The 19,460-nt window shown below is 41.3% G+C and overlaps 1 protein-coding gene across 1 annotated transcript; it reads right to left on the reverse strand.

Annotated features, from left to right (window-relative positions):
• Positions 1-15,493: 15,493 nt before the first annotated feature.
• LOC104242267 (probable pectinesterase 56) lies at positions 15,494-18,923 on the reverse strand. The gene is made up of 3 exons (XM_070161054.1): positions 18,722-18,923; positions 18,239-18,616; positions 15,494-15,744 (listed from the first exon to the last, which is right to left on the reverse strand). The coding sequence occupies exons 1-3, from the start codon at positions 18,921-18,923 to the stop codon at positions 15,494-15,496; spliced, it is 831 nt and encodes a 276-aa protein (XP_070017155.1).
• Positions 18,924-19,460: the final 537 nt, after the last annotated feature.

Consider the following 19,460-nt stretch of genomic DNA (forward strand, 5'->3'; position numbering starts at 1 on the left):
GGTGGTCTGTATGGCTGCTGAGTTTGCTGACCCCAGTTCTGATTGCCCTGTCTCTGGCCTCCATAGTTTGACACATAGTTCATGTCCTCAGGGTGCTGATGATGATGATCATGTTCAGAAATCCACGGATTACCAATTGGCTGACTAAAGCAAGATGTGCACAAGCCCCCATTGGTGGTATCTACAATGTGCACTTGCTGTTTCTGCCCCGATTCCTCCACCTTTTTGGTGAGTATGCTCATCTGTGTCAAAAGGGTCACCATATTTTCAGCCATGGAATTTGATGGGTCAAAAGGCACTGAGTGTACAACTGGAGTGATAGGTGCATTCCTCGTCGTCCACCCCGAATTTTGAGCCATTTTGTCAAGCAGACTCTGACCTTCTCTCCATGTTTTGCTCAAAAACGCCCCACCAGCTGAGGCATCTACAATGTTCTTCATGCTATCTGACAGTCCCATGTAAAACCGTTGTCCCAACATTTGATCTGGAATACCATGGTGTGGACATATAACCAACATTCCTTTAAACCGGCTCCATGTCTCATGCAGTGTCTCCATTGGTTTCTGTTTAAAGCTCACGATCTCATCAATTTGTTGAGCTGTTTTGTTGGGCGGGTGGAACTTGATGTGAAATTGCTTGACTAACTCATCCCAAGTTTCTATAGAGTTTATGGGGAGTGAGTTTAGCCAAACTTGAGCAGCTCCTATTACCGAGAATGGAAATAATAGCAACCTGATTGCTTCCGGAGTTACGTTGGGTTGCCTTTGAGTTTTGCAAATCGACAGGAAGTTCTTCAAGTGCTGCTGAGGATCTTCGGCTGGTGTCCCAGAAAACAGTCCCTTGTTTTGCAACAAGTGCAGTATGTTGTTCGTGATCTGGAAAAATTCAGCTTGTATCGCGGGCACGACAATGGCAGTGGCCAGATTGTCAGCCGTGGGTTGTTCCCAGTCATATAGTGCAGCCTCAGGCACAAGAGGTGCCATATCTCTGACGTTTCCGTCGGCGTTGTCTGCGTCACCCATGTCAATTTCGAGTTTGTGTGTTTGATGAGGTTGTTGAAGTCTTTTGTTGGTACGGTTCAATATCCGGAATGTTTTCTCGGGGTCTGAGAGTCCGTCAAGTAGTTCTCCAGTCCTCGTAGAGTTTCTCGGCATACACATGAGCAACCCCGTCAACAACCGTCAAAAATTTCAATCAAAAATTTGGTGTAAAGTAAACTGACTTCCCTAAGAATTTTTGTATTTCTATCGATGGTAATTGCTAATTCCGTTAATTCCCCGGCAACGGCGCCAAAATTTAATCACACCCAACTATGCCCTCTAAAAAGGACTCTGCGGACGTTGCAAATATAACCCGAGTATTACGCCCAGGGTCGAATCCACAGAGAGTTAACCTATCAATCACAATCTTTAGACCCACTAAACTCTTGAGAACCAATTTCCCAAACTTTTGAATCACAGTTGAAGATTTCTTTACTAACTAAGATTGCAAGTAAATAACAAGCTGTAAACTAAAATGCTAAGGTTGTAAACAATGATGAGAAAAAGCTAAGGTAAAGATTTCCCATATTGATGGAATCCCTTCTGTTTATGCGTCATACAAATTTACCAACACACCTCTATCAATCATGAACACTTTTCTTACCGTAAATCTCTCCCGAGTAATCACAGTAATATACTATTGCACTCTCCCGAGATACACTAGCTAGCTTTAATTAACACAGTTCACTTAAGATTGCACCCAAGGCTTCGTTATCCCTAATCCCGCCTTTAAACCCGCAGTTACAGATCCCTCTTATACTTTGGGAGTGGTGTTGTTCAACAATAACCTAAATATGCACTCTCTCCCGAGTTATGCACACTAAATAGGCACAGCTAGTTGAGGATCCTGTCAATTAACTACAACAAGAACATAGTTGAACAAATAAAGATTGAAACTAGCAATTTGTATTCACATAAACAAGAAGTTCATCCCCCAATAGGTTCCATCAAACCTTAGACAAAGGCTTTAGCTACTCATAACTATGGGTAAACAAACTAAGATAAGATTCATCATAAACTAGCAATAAAAATCAAAGAAAAAAAGAAAGATGTTTTGGGTGATCTCTCACAATGGTTTTCCTTCCTAGGAAACTCTAAAAATCAATACATGCCTCTCTTGGGCGGAGTCTCATGTTTAAAATAGGGTTTTGGGCTAAAAATCCTGTATTTTGCACTTTAGTCCATATACTTTCTCGCGCTTGCCGCGGTTCTGCCGCGCTCGCGAATGGTGATGCCCAAAACAACGCGCGCGCAGACCCTGACCCGCAAGACAAAGTTGCTGCCATCGGACTTAGTTCTACCTTGTAATAATCTAAGTCCTTTTCATTGTAATCATAGGCTAGTTTACATCATTTCCATTTCAGTGTGCTTCTACAGCTTTATTAGGACTAGTCATGTAATGTTGGTTTATTTTTTTTAAGCATTATTAAGGGGGACCAAACAATCAAACATTTTCAAGCAAGCATTTTCTGGTGTCTCTCCCCCTCGACACCGCATCTTTGTAATCAGCATTTTCATTCATCAATAAAATCATCATCATCATTCAAAACCCAATTCTCTCTCAGCTTCCGCAATTGCTCATGACATTGGTTTTCCCGCACGGCACTGACAATCTAGTCTAGCGTGCGGAGGGGACCTCATTGGCGGACAGTAACCGCACTGACATCGGTTGCTTAGCCTTACGTTGCCCTTCCAAAGAACATCAGGAAGACGTTGCGTAACAGTAAGTATGCTGTTGTCAACGATTTCTATTGGGTCACAAATACTGGTAGAGTTCTTGTACATGGTGGTCAGATTAGTGGGGGATGTTTTCCCAGAATTATAGGAATTGGTTTGAGGAGTAGTGATGTTAGGATCAGTATTTTTTTACCTTGAAAGCAAGTTTTTGAGAAGTGAGAAACTTACCAAAATCTGCTGTAAATATTTTTACGTTTATACCTGAGTTGGGAATGGCTTGTGGGTATGGAAGTGCAGTATGCTCCATCTTAGCCTTCATCTTGTTGTTTTGCCCTTTTTCCTGCCAAACGCCACTGTCCTCCACTGTCACGACCCCAACCCCGGTCATGATGGCGCCCAACAAACTGCTAGGCAAGCCCGACCATTCAACAACATTATCCCAAATTTTTATTCAGATTATAGATAAATATCACAGAGAATTTACTAAGTCATTTCATTCAAGTGTATAATCAATAATAAAATCTGCGGAAGTTCAATTGAAATACCATACCATAGCCCAATAGAATCCGGTGTCACGAATATGAGCCTCTAATATAGAATATCCACCTATTACAAGTCTATCTAGGAAAATACGGAATAAAAGATAGAGATAGAGGGGAGAGATCAAGGCTGCGAACGCCATGCAGCTACCTCAGTACTCCCGGATACTGCCTGCTCAGCTAAACAATTCCTCACTTAGCCTGTGTTGTACCTGGATCTGCACGCAAGGTGCAGGGAGTAATGTGAGTACTCCGACCCAGTGAGTAATAAACATAAATAAATGCTGAGAATAAGAAATCATGGAAAAATACAAAGTAAACTATAACTGCCAGTTTAGAACAACAAATAATGGAGCAAAAAGTCAATTAAATCAGAGTACCAAATACTGAGACAGGTATAACAGATAAAAACAAATGCATGAGTGCAATGCAATGCATATGATGGTACACTCTATGCATGAGTGCAATGCAATGCATATGATGGTACTCTCTAGTACCCAATGCGGTGTGCAGCCCGAGCCATCCATTTTATTTATCGTCGACGGCGCTCACTGGGGGTGTGTACAGACTCCGGAGGGGCTCCTACAGCCCGAGCGCATTAACAAGCCATCTCGTGGCATCAATAAAGTCCTCGTTAGTCATTGTTACCTGACCAATTTATATCACACAGTGCCATTGTTACCACTGTTTCAAGTCACATCATACAGTGTTATTGTTACCACTGTTTCAAATCACTGCTGCGGCGCGTAGCCCGATCCATGCTCAGTCCAGAAATCATAATAAGCCCCTTGGGTATTTGTAAAACAGTAGTTCTCAGCTCGAAATATCATTTAGAAATATCATTTAAGTTTTCAAATCTTAGAAAGATGGCTGAGTTTGCAAAACAGTATTTAAAACCTTGGACTGAGATCAAATGATATGCATGTATGCAAAAACAGTGATGTCAATCCCTGAAGGATTCAAATAATTGGCAAGAAGCCCAAATGTAACAATTAAATCCAAGTAAGGATGATTTTCAATTTAGTTCAAGTAAAAAACACGGTAAAAACATCTCTCGGGACAGACTAAGTCACAATCCCCAATGGTGCTCTGCCCCACGCCCGTTATCCGGCGTGCAAGTCACCTCAATATAGCGTTACGATGTGAAATTCCGGGGTTTCAAACCCTCAGGACATCATTTACATCAATTACTCACCTCAAACCGGCCAAAGCTCTAGCTCGCTATACCCTTGCCTCTCAAATTATCCTCCTCGTGCGACGAATCTACTCAAAATCATAACAAATATGTCAAATTATGCTAAAGGGACAATACCCAATCGAAAACACTCGAAAAATATCAAAATTAACGAATTTGGCGAAACCCGAGCCCCGGGCCCACGTCTCAAAACTCAGAAATTTTTATACCAAAATGTTCTTCGTCCTCTCACGAGTCCGTACATATAAAGAACACAAAAATCGGAGCTCGTTTGACCCTTCAAATCGATCCTAGAAAATCTCAAAAGCACAAGCCCTAAAACCCCACTTTTCTACTGATTTTCATGTTCTAATTTACATATAATCTTGTATTTAACTTGAAAATAAGTAGAAACAACTCACCTTTGATGCTTGATAAAATTCCCCTTGAAATTCTCTCCAAAATCATCCAAGCCAAATGAAAGAAATGAAAGAAGTAAGCCAAATCCGTGTTTAAAGAATCTGTCCGTGCTTCGTCGAGTTGTGCCTTGCACTTGTGCTATACAAGTTGTACATCCTATTAAAATTTTCTCTTGTCGGACACCTTCTGTTTAAACACCTATAACGTCTTGTATAAATATCCAAATTACAAACGGTTTGATGATTTAGAAAATAGACTCGAAGATCTTTAATTTGATAGGTTGTACACCATATAACTATTTATATATCCCGAGATATGAACTTCTAAAGTCGGTTCCATGAAATCAGAAAATTCTGGAGAAACTGCTCCACCAGTCATCTTCAATCGATCATAACTTTCTCTACAGATGTCCAAATTACGATTTTCTTAGCTTTCTGGAAACTCTACGCGAAGGGCTACATCTTTTGTTTTTGAATCATCTCAAAACTCCTTGTATATCAAAAGATATAGGCCTCCGAAGTACGCTCCATGACTGCACATTTGCTGTCCAAAGACAGCTTAGCAGCAGAAATTGCAGCAGCTTTTTCTTTTCTTTTTTGGTCCGAATTCCATTCCGTTAGCCTTCCGAAATCCACCCGAGGCCCTCGGGACCTTAGCCAATTATATCAACATGTCCCACAATATCATTCAAACCTGTCCCAACCTTCGAAACACCCAAAATAACATCAAAACATCAAATCATCATCGGATTCAAGCCTATGAATCTCAAGAACTTCCAAATTCCATTTTTGATAAAAAAAACCCAACCAAACCACGTCCTAATGACCTCAAATTTCGCAGACAAGTCCAAAATGACATAATGAAGCTACAACAACTCTCGGAATTCCATTCCGACTCTCGGATCAAAATATCACCTATCAACCGAAAATCGCCAAAATACTACCATCGCCAATTCAAGCCCAGTTCTACACCGGACCTCCAAAATTACTTCCGATCACACTCCTAAGTCACAAATCATCCCCCGAAGCTAACCGAATCATCGGAATTTAAATCCGAGCCCTCTAACACATAAGTCAACGTTCGGTTGACTTTTCCAACTTAAACCTCCTTAAAAGAGACTAAGTGTCTCATTTCCTATCAAAACCAATCCTATTTAACTTTAACACACCGAATACCGATAACGAAACATGAATAAGCATAAAATGGGGGAAACGGGGCGGTAACTCACGTGATGACGGGTCGGATCGTCACATCCTCCCCAACTAAAACAAACGCTTGTCTTCGAGCGGGTCAAGAAACATACCTGGAGCCTCGAATAGGTGAGGATATCTGCTCTGCATCCCCCGCTCGGTCTCCCAGGTAGCTTCCTCCACGGAATGACCTCTCCACTGCACTTTTACAGAAGATATATCCTTTGACCTCAATTTCCGAACCTGACGAGCCAAAATAGCCACTAGCTCCACATCAAAGGTCAAATCACCATCCAACTGAACCGTGCTGAAATCCAAAACATGAGACGGGTCCCCAACATACTTTCGGAGCATAGAAACATGAAATACCGGATGCACACTCGACAAGTTGGGTGGCAAAGCAAGCATATAAGCCACCTCCCCAATCCTCCTAAGTACCTCAAAAGGTCCAATGGATCGTGGACTCAACTTTCCTTTCTTTCCAAATCTCATAACACCCTTCATGGGCGAAACCTTCATCAAGACCTTCTTACCAACCATGTAGGACACATCTCGAACATTCCGGTCCGCATAAATAGCCTAGCCTCGCCGGGTTCGAACCAACCAACTGGAGATCTACACCGCCTTCCATACAAAGCCTCATACGGTGTCATCTGAATGCTGGACTGATAGCTGTTATTGTAGGCAAACTCTGTAAGCGGTAGAAACTCATCCCAAGAACCTCCGAAATCAATCACACAGGCACGCAACATATCCTCCAATATCTGAATAGTACGCTCGGACTGTCCGTCCGTCTGAGGATGAAATGATGTGCTCAACTCCACCTGGGTACCCAACTCTCACTGAAAAGTCCTAAAAAACTGGCAAGTAAACTGAGTACCTCTATCTGAGATAATGGAAACTGGAACACCGTGCAATCACACAATCTTTCGGATAAATATCCCTGCCAACCGCTCCGAAGAATAAGTAGTACACATCGAAATGAAGTGCGCGGTCTTGGTCAGCCGATCCACAATCACCCAAATAGAATCAAATTTCTTCAAAGTCCGAGGAAGTCCACTCACAAAATCCATGGTAACTCTCTCCCACTTCCATTCTGGGATAATCATCCGCTGAAGCAAACCACCCGGTCTTTGATGCTCATATTTCACCTGCTGACAATTAGGACACCGAGCTACATAACCTACAATATCTTTCTTCATTATTCTCCACCAATAGTGCTGTCTCAAGTCCTGATACATCTTCGCGGAACCCGGATGAATAGAATACAGCGAGCTGTGGGCCTCCTCCAGAATTAACTCTCTAAGCCCATCTACATTGGGCACACAGATACGACCCTACATCCTCAATACGCCATCATCATCTATAGTCACATCCCTGGAATCATCATGCTGAGCTTTGTCCTTAAGGACAAGCAAATGCGGATCATCATACTGCGTTCTCTAATGCGATCATATAAGGAAGACCGAGAAACCACACAGGCCAACACCCGACTGGGCTTAGAAATGTCCAGTCTCACAAACCGATTAGCCAAGGTTTGAACATCAACTGCAAAAGGCCTCTCCCCAACTGGAATGTATGCCAAACTCCCCATCCTAACTGCCTTTCGGCTCAAGGCATCTGTCACTACATTGGCCTTTCCCGAATGATACAAAATAGTGATGTCATAATCTTTTAGCAACTCAAGCCACCTCCGCTGCCTCAAATTAAGGTTTTTCTGCTTAAATAAATGCTGAAGACTGCGATGATCAGTGAATACCTCGCAAGATACGCCATATAAATAGTGCCTCTAAATCTTCAAGGCATGAACTATAGCAGCCAACTCTAAATCACGAACATGGTAGTTCTTCTCATGGGGATTTAACTGACGAGAAGCATAAGCAATAACTCTACCCTCCTGCATCAACACACAGCCAATCCCAACTCTCGAAGCATCACAATATACAATATATGAACCTGTAGCTGATGGTAAAACCAATACTAGAGCTGTGGTCAAAACTGTCTTGAGCTTCTGAAAGCTCTTCTCACACTTGTCTGACCATACAAATGGAGCACCTTTCTGAGTCAACTTGGTCAAGGGCGACGCAATGGATGAAAACCCCTGAACAAGCCGGAGATAATAGCCTGCTAATTCGAGAAAACTACGGATCTCTGTGGCTAAGGACGGTCTAGACCAACTCTGCACTGCTTCTATCTTCTTTGGATCAACCTGAATACCCTCGCTGGACACTATGTGTCCCAAGAATGCCACAGAACTTAGCCAAAATTCACACTTGGAGAATTTTGCATAAAGCTTCTCCTCCCTCAATCTCTACAACACCACACGCAAATGCTTGGCGTGCTCCTCTTGGCTACGCGAGTACACCAGAATGTCATCAATAAATACAATAACAAAAGAATCCAGATAAGGCCGAAATACACTGTTCATCAAATGCATGAACGCTGCTGGGGCATTGGTCAGCCCAAAAGACATGACTAGAAAATCATAGTGACCATATCTAGTCCTGAAAGTTGTCTTAAGAATATTCGAGTCCCTAATTTTTAACTGGTGATAGCCCGAACGGAGATCAATTTTTGAAAACACCCTCGCTCCCTGAAGCTGATCAAATAAGTCATCAATGCGAGGTAAAGGATACTTGTTCTTCACTGTTACCTTATTTAACTGCTTGTAGTCAATACACATTCTCATTGTGCCATCTTTCTTCTTCACAAACAGAACTGGCGCACCCCACGGTGACACACTAGGCCGAATGAACCCCTTGTCTAGGAGCTTCTGAAGCTGCTCCTTCAATTCTTTCAACTCTGCTGGTGCCATACGATATGGTGGAATAGAAATGGGTTGGGTGCCCCGCACCAAGTCAATGCCAAAATCGATATCCCTATCCGGCGGCATGCCCGGTAGGTCTGCAGGAAATACATCAGTAAAATCCCTCACAACTGGGACAGAATCAATACTAGGAGTCTCAGCTCCAACATCTCGCACAAAAGCTAGATACGATAGACAACCCTTCCCAACCATACGCTGGGCTTTCAAGAGGGAAATTACTCTGCTAGGAACATAATCAGTCATACCATGCCACTCGATCCTCGGAACACCCGGAATAGCCAAAGTAACTGTCTTAGCATGACAGTCTAGAATAGCAAGACACGGAGATAGCCAATCCATGCCCAGAATAACATCAAAATCTACCATGCTCAACAACAATAAATCAACTCGGGTCTCCAGACCCCCAATAGTCACAATACAAGACCGATACACATGGTCTACAATAATGGTGTCGCCCACCGGGGTAGATACATGCACGGGTAAAGCAAGACACCCTCGAGTCGTACCCAAATGATGAGCAAAATATGAGGACACATAAGAATAGGTGGCTCCGGGATCAAATAAGACAGAGGCATCTGTGTGGCAGACTGAGATAATACATGTGATAACAGCATCTGACGCAATGGCATCTGTCCTGCCTGGAATAGCATAAAAACGAGCCTGGCCACCGCCTGATCGTCCTCCCCTTCTGGGGCGACCTCTGGCTGCCTGGCCTCCACCCCTAGCTGGCTGGGCGGGTGCTGAAGAAACTGGAGCAGAAGACGAAGGTTGGACACTCTGTTGAAATTGACCACCACGAAGTCGAGGACATTGCCTCTTTATATGACCAAACTCTCCGCACTCGTAGCAACTACCAGGTACTGGAGAAGGGAACTGGAGGGAACCCCTCACACCTGAATGACCAGCCGATGCACTCGGCACAGATGAACCCTGAACTGAAGGGGCATAAGATGAGCTCTGAGCTGGGAGAGCGTTAAGTAAAGATTGGCCCTGCGGAAATCCCTGATGACCACGGTCTGAAGATGTCCTACTATACTCTGGACGGGCCGGCTGAGGAGGTCTGAAGGAACGACCTCTACCACGCTGGAACTGGCCCCTAGATGGAGCACCACTAAAACTGCCTGAACCTCTGGGCCTCTTGGCCTCCCTCTCCTCTCTCTCTCTCTCTGCGGCGAACTGTCTCAATATCACGAGCGATGTCAACCACATCCTCGAACGAAGCACCCACTACTCTCTCTCTAGTCATCAAAATGCGAAGAGAGTAGTTAAGACCATCCACGAATCTCCGGATCCTCTCACGATCTGTCAGAATCATCCAAGTAGCATGACGAGCCAACTGTGAAAATCTCATCTCGTACTGGGTCACAGACATATCTCCCTGAGTCAACCACTCAAACTGCCTACACAGCTCATCTCTACGGGACTGAGGTACATACTTCTCCAGAAATAGAGTGGAAAACTGATGCCAAGTAAGAGGCACTGCACCAACAGGTCTACGTCTCTCAATATCTTCCCACTAGGTAAATTCAACTCCCTAGAACTGAAATATAGTAAAAAATACACCACTCGACTCCAAAATCCCTACGGTGTGAAGCATACGCTGACACTTGTCAAGAAAACCCTAGGCATCCTCGCCCTCTGCACCACTGAATGTCGGAGGATGGAGCCTACCAAATCTCTCGAGACGACGCTACTCATCGTCTGGCATAGCTGGGACCATAAGGTTCTGAACTGGTGCAACTGGCTGAGCTGGAACAACTTCCGGTGTCTGCAATCCCTGCACAACCTGCTCAGTTGTGCGATCAACAGGAGTCTGGGTGCCTTCCTTGGCCTGTGAAGTAGTTGTGGCTATAGTGGCTGAGACCGCCTAAGCTAGTCCAGTGCAAACTGTCAAAATCTGAGCCAAGGTCTCCTGAAGACCCGGAATCACAATAGGCATAGCTGGTGCTTGAACTGGTACAACTGTTGGAGCCTGATCTGGAACTGGGCACCTGGTGGATTAACAGGTGCTGCCTACGCTACACTACCTCTACCATGCCCACGACCTCTGGTGGCATCAGCGGGTGGCACCGGTGGTCGTCCACCTCGTCCAGTAGCACGAGTCCTCGCCACCTGCGAGAGAATAGAATGATAGAAATTTTTAGTGTTCGGATCAACAAAGTTGCACGACAAGAATTTCAAGAATATGAAGTTTTCTTAAAGGTTTTGCAGCCTCTCGAGGATAAATACAGACGTCTCTGTACCGATCCACGAGACTCTACTAAACCGGCTCATAACTCGCGAGACCAATTAACCTAGGATCTGATACCAACTTGTCACGACCCCAACCCCGGTCATGATGGCGCCCAACACACTGCTAGGCAAGCCCGACCATTCAACAACATTATCCCAAATTCTTATTCAGATTATAGATAAATATCACAGAGAATTTACTAAGTCATTTCATTCAAGTGTATAATCAATAATAAAATCTGCGGAAGTTCAATTAAAATACCACACCATAGCCCAATAGAATCCGGTCTCACGAATATGAGCCTCTAATACAGAATATCCACCTATTACAAGTCTGTCTAGGAAAATACGGAATAAAAGATAGAGATAGAGGGGAGAGATCAAGGCTGCGAATGCCATGCAGCTACCTCAGTACTCCCGGATATTGCTTGCTCAGCTAAACAATTCCTCACTTAGCCTGTGGTGTACCTGGATCTGCGCGCAAGGTGCAGGGAGTAATGTAAGTACTCCAACCCAGTGAGTAATAAACATAAATAAAGGCTGAGAATAAGAAATCATGGAAAAATACAAAGTAAACTATAACTGGCAATTTAGAACAACAAATAGTGGAGCAACAAGTCAATTAAATCAGAGTACCAAATACTGAGACAGGTATAACAGATAAAAACAAATGCATGAGTGCAATGCAATGCATATGATGGTACACTTTATGCATGAGTGCAATGCAATGCATATGATGGTACTCTCTAGTACCCACTGCGGCGTGCAGCCCGAGCCATCCATTTTATTTATCGTCGACGGCGCTCACTGGGGGTGTGTACAGACTCCGGAGGGGCTCCTACAGCCCAAACACAATAACAAGCCATCTCGTGGCATCAATCAAGTCTTGGTCAGTCATTGTTACCTGACCAATTTATATCACACAGTGCCATTGTTACCACTGTTTCAAGTCACATCATACAGTGTCATTGTTACCACTATTTCAAATCACTGCTGTGGTGCGCAACCCGATCCATGCTCAGTCCAGAAATCATAATAAGCCCTTTGGGCATTTGTAAAACAGTAGTTCTCAGCCCGAAATATCATTTAGAAATATCATTTAAGTTTTCAAATCTTAGAAAGATGGTTGAGTTTGCAAAACAGTTTTCAAAACCTTGGACTGAGATCAAATGATATGCATGTATGTGAAAACAGTGATGTCAATCCCTGAAGGATTCAAATAATTTTCAAAAAGCCCAAATGTAACAATTAAATCCAAGTAAGGATGATTTTCAATTTAGTTCAAGTAAAAAACACGGTAAAAACATCTCTCGGGACAGACTAAGTCACAATCCCCGATGGTGCTCTACCCCACGCCCGTTATCCGACGTGCAAGTCACCTCAATATAGCGTTACGATGTGAAATTCCAGGGTTTCAAACCCTCAGGACATCATTTACATCAATTACTCACCTCAAACTAGCCAAAGCTCTAACTCGCTATACCCTTGCCTCTCAAATTAGCCTCCTCATGCGACGAATCTGCTAAAAATCATAACGAATATATCGCATTATGCTAAAGGGACAATACCCAATCAAAAACACTCGAAAATTATCAAAATTAACGAATTTGGCGAAACCCGAGCCCCGGTCCCACATCTCAAAACTCAGAAATTTTTATACCAAAATATTCTTCGTTCTCTCACGAGTCCGTACATATAAAGAACACAAAAATCGGAGCTCGTTTGACCCTTCAAATCGACCCTAGAAAATCTCAAAAGCACAAGCCCTAAAACCCCACTTTTCTACTGATTTTCATGTTCTAATTCACATATAATCTTGTATTTAACTTGGAAATAAATAGAAACAACTAACCTTTGATGCTTGATAAAATCCCCCTTGAAATTCTCTCCAAAATTATCAAAGCAAAGACAGCTTAGCAGCAGAAATTGCAGCAGCTTTTTCTTTTCTTTTTGGGTCCGAATTCCATTCCGTTAACCTTCCGAAATCCACCCGAGGCCCTCGGTACCTTAGACAATTATATCAACATGTCCCACAATATCATTAAAACTTTTCCCAACCTTCGGAACACCCAAAATAACATCAAAACATCAAATCATCATCGGATTCAAGCCTATGAATCTCAAGAACTTCCAAATTCCATTTTTGATCAAAACCCAACCAAACCACGTCCAAATGACTTTAAATTTTGTAGACAAGTCCAAAATGACATAACGAAGCTACAAAAACTCTTGGAATTCCATTTCGACTCTCGGATCAAAATATCACCTATCAACCGGAAATCGCCAAAATACTAACTTCGCCAATTCAAGCCTAATTCTACACAGGACCTCCAAAATTACTTCCGATCACACTCCTAAGTCACAAATCATCCCCCGAAGCTAACCGAATCATCGTAATTCAAATCCAAGCCCTCTAACACATAAGTCAACGTTCGGTTGACCTTTCCAACTTAAACCTCCTTAAAAGAGACTAAGTGTCTCATTTCCTATCAAAACCAATCCGATTTAACTCTAACACACCGAATACCGATAACGAAACATGAAGAAGCATAAAATGGGGAAAACGGGGCGGTAACTCACGTGACGACGGGCTGGGTCGTCACATCACTCCTCCGGTAACTGGTTGCTATTGTGTTGGCTGTTAGCACCATCCTTTGTGGACTCCTTCTGACGGTGGCCTTCCATATCTTGATGTAGGCAGCGTGATTGAATATGTCCTAATCTCCCACATTTTTTACAAAGAAACCCTTCACCCTCATAGATTATTTGTTGGAGATATGAACTAATGAGAATACGTGTTGTAACTGGTTCCTCTAATGGAACTTGGATACATAGCCTAGCATACCGTCCTCTTAGAGTTGCACTTGTACACGCATCGATTTTCAGTAGAGACCCAATAGAGTTTCCAATTCTTTTTAGCAAAGCTTCATCATAAAACTATGTGGGAAGATGTGGCAATCTTACCCAAATAGCTGAGATAGTTTGCTTCGCTTCAGCAGCCACGAAATTTGGTTCCTATCGCTCGACTGATAGAAAATGTCCACTAACAAACCATGGCCCATTTTTGAGAACATTTTTCATATTCTTTTCCTGTGTAAACTTTACTATAAAGTAGTCTGAGCCTAAGTCTATGAGAGGGAATTGTTCCGTGGGTTTCCACAGTTCTTGAATCTTTGATTTTAGGTAGTGGTGAACAATTCTTTTTCCAAAGAGTTTAATAATCAATGAAAATTTTCAAGGGGAATGAAGCTGTTCCTTTTCTTCTACTGTGAGTTCAATTGCTTTGATTCCATCAAGGTTTGGAGGTAATTGCATTGTGATGGGATTATCCTTGAATCACTGTGATCCTGCGTGCTACTAGAATCAATCGAATCATGAATGCTACAGGTTACATGGACAAGAACTTCCCATTTACTTACCTAGGTTGTCCTCTTTACATAGGAAGGAAAAAGTTAGTGTACTTTGACTGCCTTGTAAATAAAATTGTTAAAAAACTCAATGGGTGACATGGTAAAATGTTGTCTTATGGAGGAAGGATTATTTTGATCAAGCATGTTCTTCAATCCCTCCCTATATATACCCTATCTGCTATGCCCCCTCACCCCAAAGGCACTTTTAAATTGATTGAAAAGCATTTTGCTAACTTCTTTTGGGGCTACTCTGACAATCAAAAGAAATATCATTGGATATCTTGGAAAAACTTATGTTTCCCCTTAGAGGAGGGAGGCATTGGGCTAAAAAGAATAGAGGTGTTTGATAATATCCTAGCCTCGAAAAGATGGTGGAGATTTAGAACGATTCCCTCATTGTGGGCTACATTCATGAATCACAAATATTGCCCAAGATCACATCCAGTGAGTAAGAAAAAGGGCTCTAGTGATTCACATGCGTGGCAGAAATTGAGGAAGGTTAGAGACAAGGCAGAACCACACATATTATGGCTTACTAACTCTGGTAATTCAAGCATATGGTGGGACAACTGGACTGGTAAAAGCCCATTGGCAACACTTCTTCCAGATATCAACAACAATCCCAAAACATTTGTCAAAGATTTTATACACAATGGAAGATGGAACATTCAAAAACTAGGTGATGCCTTCCCAGAGGAGATTGTTCAATGTATTGTGAATATCAACATTGGCAATCAACACATTCCAGACCAAGCTATATGGGACCTCTCAGAAAATGGTAAGTATTCAAACAAAACTACCTTGAAATTGTTCAGAAGCACTCAGCCTAAAGATCATCTACTTAGCAAGGTATGGCATTCTAGCATCCCTTTTAAGATCTCTTTTTTAGCTTGGAGATTATGGTTGACAAAACTTCCTTTAGATGATGTTATACTAAGTTTTGGAAAATAAATTGTCTCTAGTTGCGTCTGTTGTACTAACAATTTAAATGAGTCTATATAACATGTTTTTATGGAAAGTGATGCCGCTAGGTACATTTGGAAAGCCATTGGTGCCCCCATTGGGATAGTATACAGGCAAATTCCCATTAGAGGATGGCTTAATCATTGGTGGCAGCAAAAGAGCAACAATATCATACATAAGCAAATCTTGCAGATCACTCCTATCATCATTTGCTGGGAAATCTGGAAAAGCAGATTCTCTTGCAAATATGGAGAACAGAAAAGGTTCAACTTCTATCAAATGAAACAGCAGATTACCTGGAACATTCAAACTGCAATTCTTAGGGCCTTCCCTGGATGCAAACTAACTCTACCTTAGGTCAAATTTTGCGAAACCATGTTGAGACTACAACGCCTGTTCCTGAAGCCATCATCGTAGCCTGGACTAAACCACTCTAAGGATCCTTCAAGCTTAACACTGACGGAAGTTATTTACATGGAAACGGTAATGCAGGTTTGGGAGGAATTATGAGAAATGACTAGGGTGAACTCATAAAGGCCTTCTCTATCTCTGCCAAATGTAATAGTAACAATGATGTTGAAGCACAAGCTGTTATATTTGGAATCAAATGGTGTCTTAAACATGGTTATTCTGAATTCATTATTGAATTGGATTCTCTCCTGGTGGTAAACATGCTAAGGAGGGGCGGACAGATAACTACAAAATGAAGAAGATCATTGATGAGGCAACACAGTTAATGAACCAAGTCAATATCACCCCTAATCACTGCTATAGAGAGGCTAACCAAGTGGCGGATTTCTTAGCTAAATTGGCTTCAACCACTTCTGACAGTAATATATACTTATCCTTCCAACAACTCCCTAGGAGAGCCACAGGTCCTTTCATTTTGGATAATTTTCAAGTACCTAGCATTAGGACAAAATACGACAAGGTGAATTTTTTTGTTAGTTAAACTTATTTTGTATAGCCACACAGTGGTGAAGCTGTAGGTTTCACATTTGTGTTTTTTGGAAGGATACTTGTATTCTTGTGTTGTAATCTGTGGAGGTAAGGCCATCCCCCCCCCCCCCCCCCCTTTTTTTTTTGAAGATAATACAACACACCCAGTATTCAGCTGGGAAACTTTAAAAAAAAAAATCAATGTGATCCTGCACTTGTTCATCCTCAGTTGGATCCATATCGAAGTCAATTATATCTTCATTTGTCAGTAACTTTTCCTTGAAGTTGAGTGGCGTACTGTTTGATAGAGTAGTTTGTGGATTTTTCTTTGAGATCGTGGTGGTTTCGGGGGGATTTGTGTAGTCTCCAGGCCGTTTTTGGTAGTGTTCGTAGAGAGAAAAAGTCTTGGTAGAAACTTTCACTTAACTTAGTAGGTTCATATAGCTTAGGTTGAATAATTCTGATATTATATCTATTGTCCTCGTAATAAATCAGAAGTTTATAGTACTATTTTGTATATACTAATTTTGCAAAGAAAGAAGTAGATTAAAAGAAAACGATAAGGCGCAAATCACAAAAGACCGCATACATGAAAGGAAATTTTACCTCCTTTAGCAAGAATCAATCTACAAACTCTCGCCTTGGCTATGCACACAAACGGAGAGAAGTATGCTCCATAAATTTACGTTCGCCTTGGCTAATTTATAAATAGCCTAAACAGTTCCTAAGAGAATCCTGATGAGTACATTCTAATTTTGTGATCTATCAAAAATGGATTCAAACAATTTTCCTGTTACATCTTTCGAAAAAATTAAATATGCCAATAAATTACCTTATTTTGCAGAAACAGTTTACTATTCCTGCCGTTTCTATTTAAATGACAAAATTCGCTTATCCAAAGTCAAACTACGTGAAGTTTGACCGACATTTTAAAATATATTTTGTTATTATATATTGACATGAAAAAAATTACAACTTATAGTACTTTTCGCGTAGTTTTTGTATACCTAAATTTTAATTTTAAAATACTAAATTGAACTAATTTAATTTAGCTTCAAAGTTTAGTCAAATTAAGCTAGGGGCGTTAATGGTTCAGTTCGGTCGGTTTTTAAAATATCCATTGATATGGTACGGTTCTTAATGCTACTGCCTAAACAACAGTTCGATACGGTACGGTTCGGTTGGTTTAGTCGGTTTTTCAAATATCCATTGACACCTCTAAAATTGACTATATGTCATCTACATGGGAGTAATAGATTTATAACAATAAATTACCAAAAGCTGATTCAAACAGTAATTATTTTGCACAAAGTTACACCGCATAGTGTCGAAAATGTTAAATTGTCAAACTATGTTTGTCAGTATTTACTCTTTTGGGATACAAAAATTAGAGTCAGACAAAAGCTCATGAAAAAGGTCTGATGTTAAGAGACAATGAAATATACAATACGAGAAAACAGATCATAAAGCTCCAAATTTTATTAAGATTGTGAGAAATATACTCATGAGCTAGAAAACATAGAGTTCACAGGAGATCCAAATAATGTGGAATTGTGGGAGGTATCCATTTGTCACCGCCTATGAAATTCCTAACAGTGAAACTTGATGCGACGTTTGCATCATCGGTGGCAACTGCCCACTTCACACGTCCCGTTGTATCTGTACCTGGTCCGCTATTTCTATATTCCATATAAAATGGGCGGACTAGGGGCATTCCCTCAAACTCTATCCATCCTCGTGGATTTATCAATAGGTCAATATAACTTTGCATAATCACAGTTCTTGAGAAGTTACCCCATGGGCGACCTAAATACATAGTGATATTACCTGCTTTCTCCAAGTCCGGGGTTGCTTTTAAGGTGCAGTTTTGCAAAACTAGCCCCGTTAGCGTAGTCTCAAAATCTCTTTGTTGTGCTGAGATGGTAATATATTGGCCAAGCAAAGGCTGACGTACTTCAATCAAACAATTTTGGAATACTGCAGCTGCATCACCGCAGATAAAGTCTATGGTGCCCAAGATATCACAATCCCTATAAAACTGTCTACCGTACTTTGTGTATAGAGTATCTTGATAACCCTCAAAACGGCATTGATAGAAGGTAAGAAAATCTGCTTCTGCTCTTAATGCTACTGCCTGTAGCATTTTAGGTCCAGCTATGTTCCTAAAAGTGATTCCTTGGGCTACGAAGCCTTGGCCATTCACCCCTGAAAAGTGAAAAACAATTAACATAATCAACAATGCACATATTGCCAAGGAATAATCTACTCTTAAAGAGAATAATTTGAGATAAAGAAAATAGATTTACGCACCCACAGTTGCAGTATACATTGTCCCGATGCCTGCACCATAACTTTTATCTCCGGATATTATGGTTTTGTCCATTCCTTCTCCGATGAAAACGATATTCGTTTTCCAGCTTTCGATTTGGACGTATTCATTGTAGGTTCCTTGTTTTATTTTGATGTAGTAATATGTAACGCTGTTGTTTGGAGCTGCTGAGACTGCAGCCATTATTGTCGTATAATTGCCCGAGCCATCTAGTGCTACTATTGCATTATAAGGAGGTTGTGTTATTTGTTGGCATCCTCCGTAGCATAAAATGGTTAACCAAATCATGACAAAAATAGTAGCGAACCTCATTGATGCAGTTAGCAATATTCCAATTGTAGAATATCAAATTAAAATCGTCTGGCCAATAGGACGGAGAATATACTGAAAATTGGAGGAAGTTGAACGTCAATATATAACATATTACTTTCCTAATATTTAAGACTCTAAAAATAATTAATTTTTTGCATATTTAGATCTTTCCTTATTTAATATGTAGGAAAATCTAATATTTAGTACTTTAAATTAATTATTTTATTACCTTATACAACTACAAGGTAAAACATCATTAAGTAGTATATAAAACCTAACCTATGAATTCTTTGACTTTATTTTACCATTTTATTACTAGATTTTATTACATACTTAGAAACTATAAAAGCCAACTTATTCTAACGTACAACCAACCACGTACTTGTACTATTCCCACTTCCGGATGTG

Source organism: Nicotiana sylvestris, chromosome 11 (genome assembly GCF_000393655.2).
Source record: "Nicotiana sylvestris chromosome 11, ASM39365v2, whole genome shotgun sequence".
Classification (NCBI taxonomy): domain Eukaryota; kingdom Viridiplantae; phylum Streptophyta; class Magnoliopsida; order Solanales; family Solanaceae; genus Nicotiana; species Nicotiana sylvestris.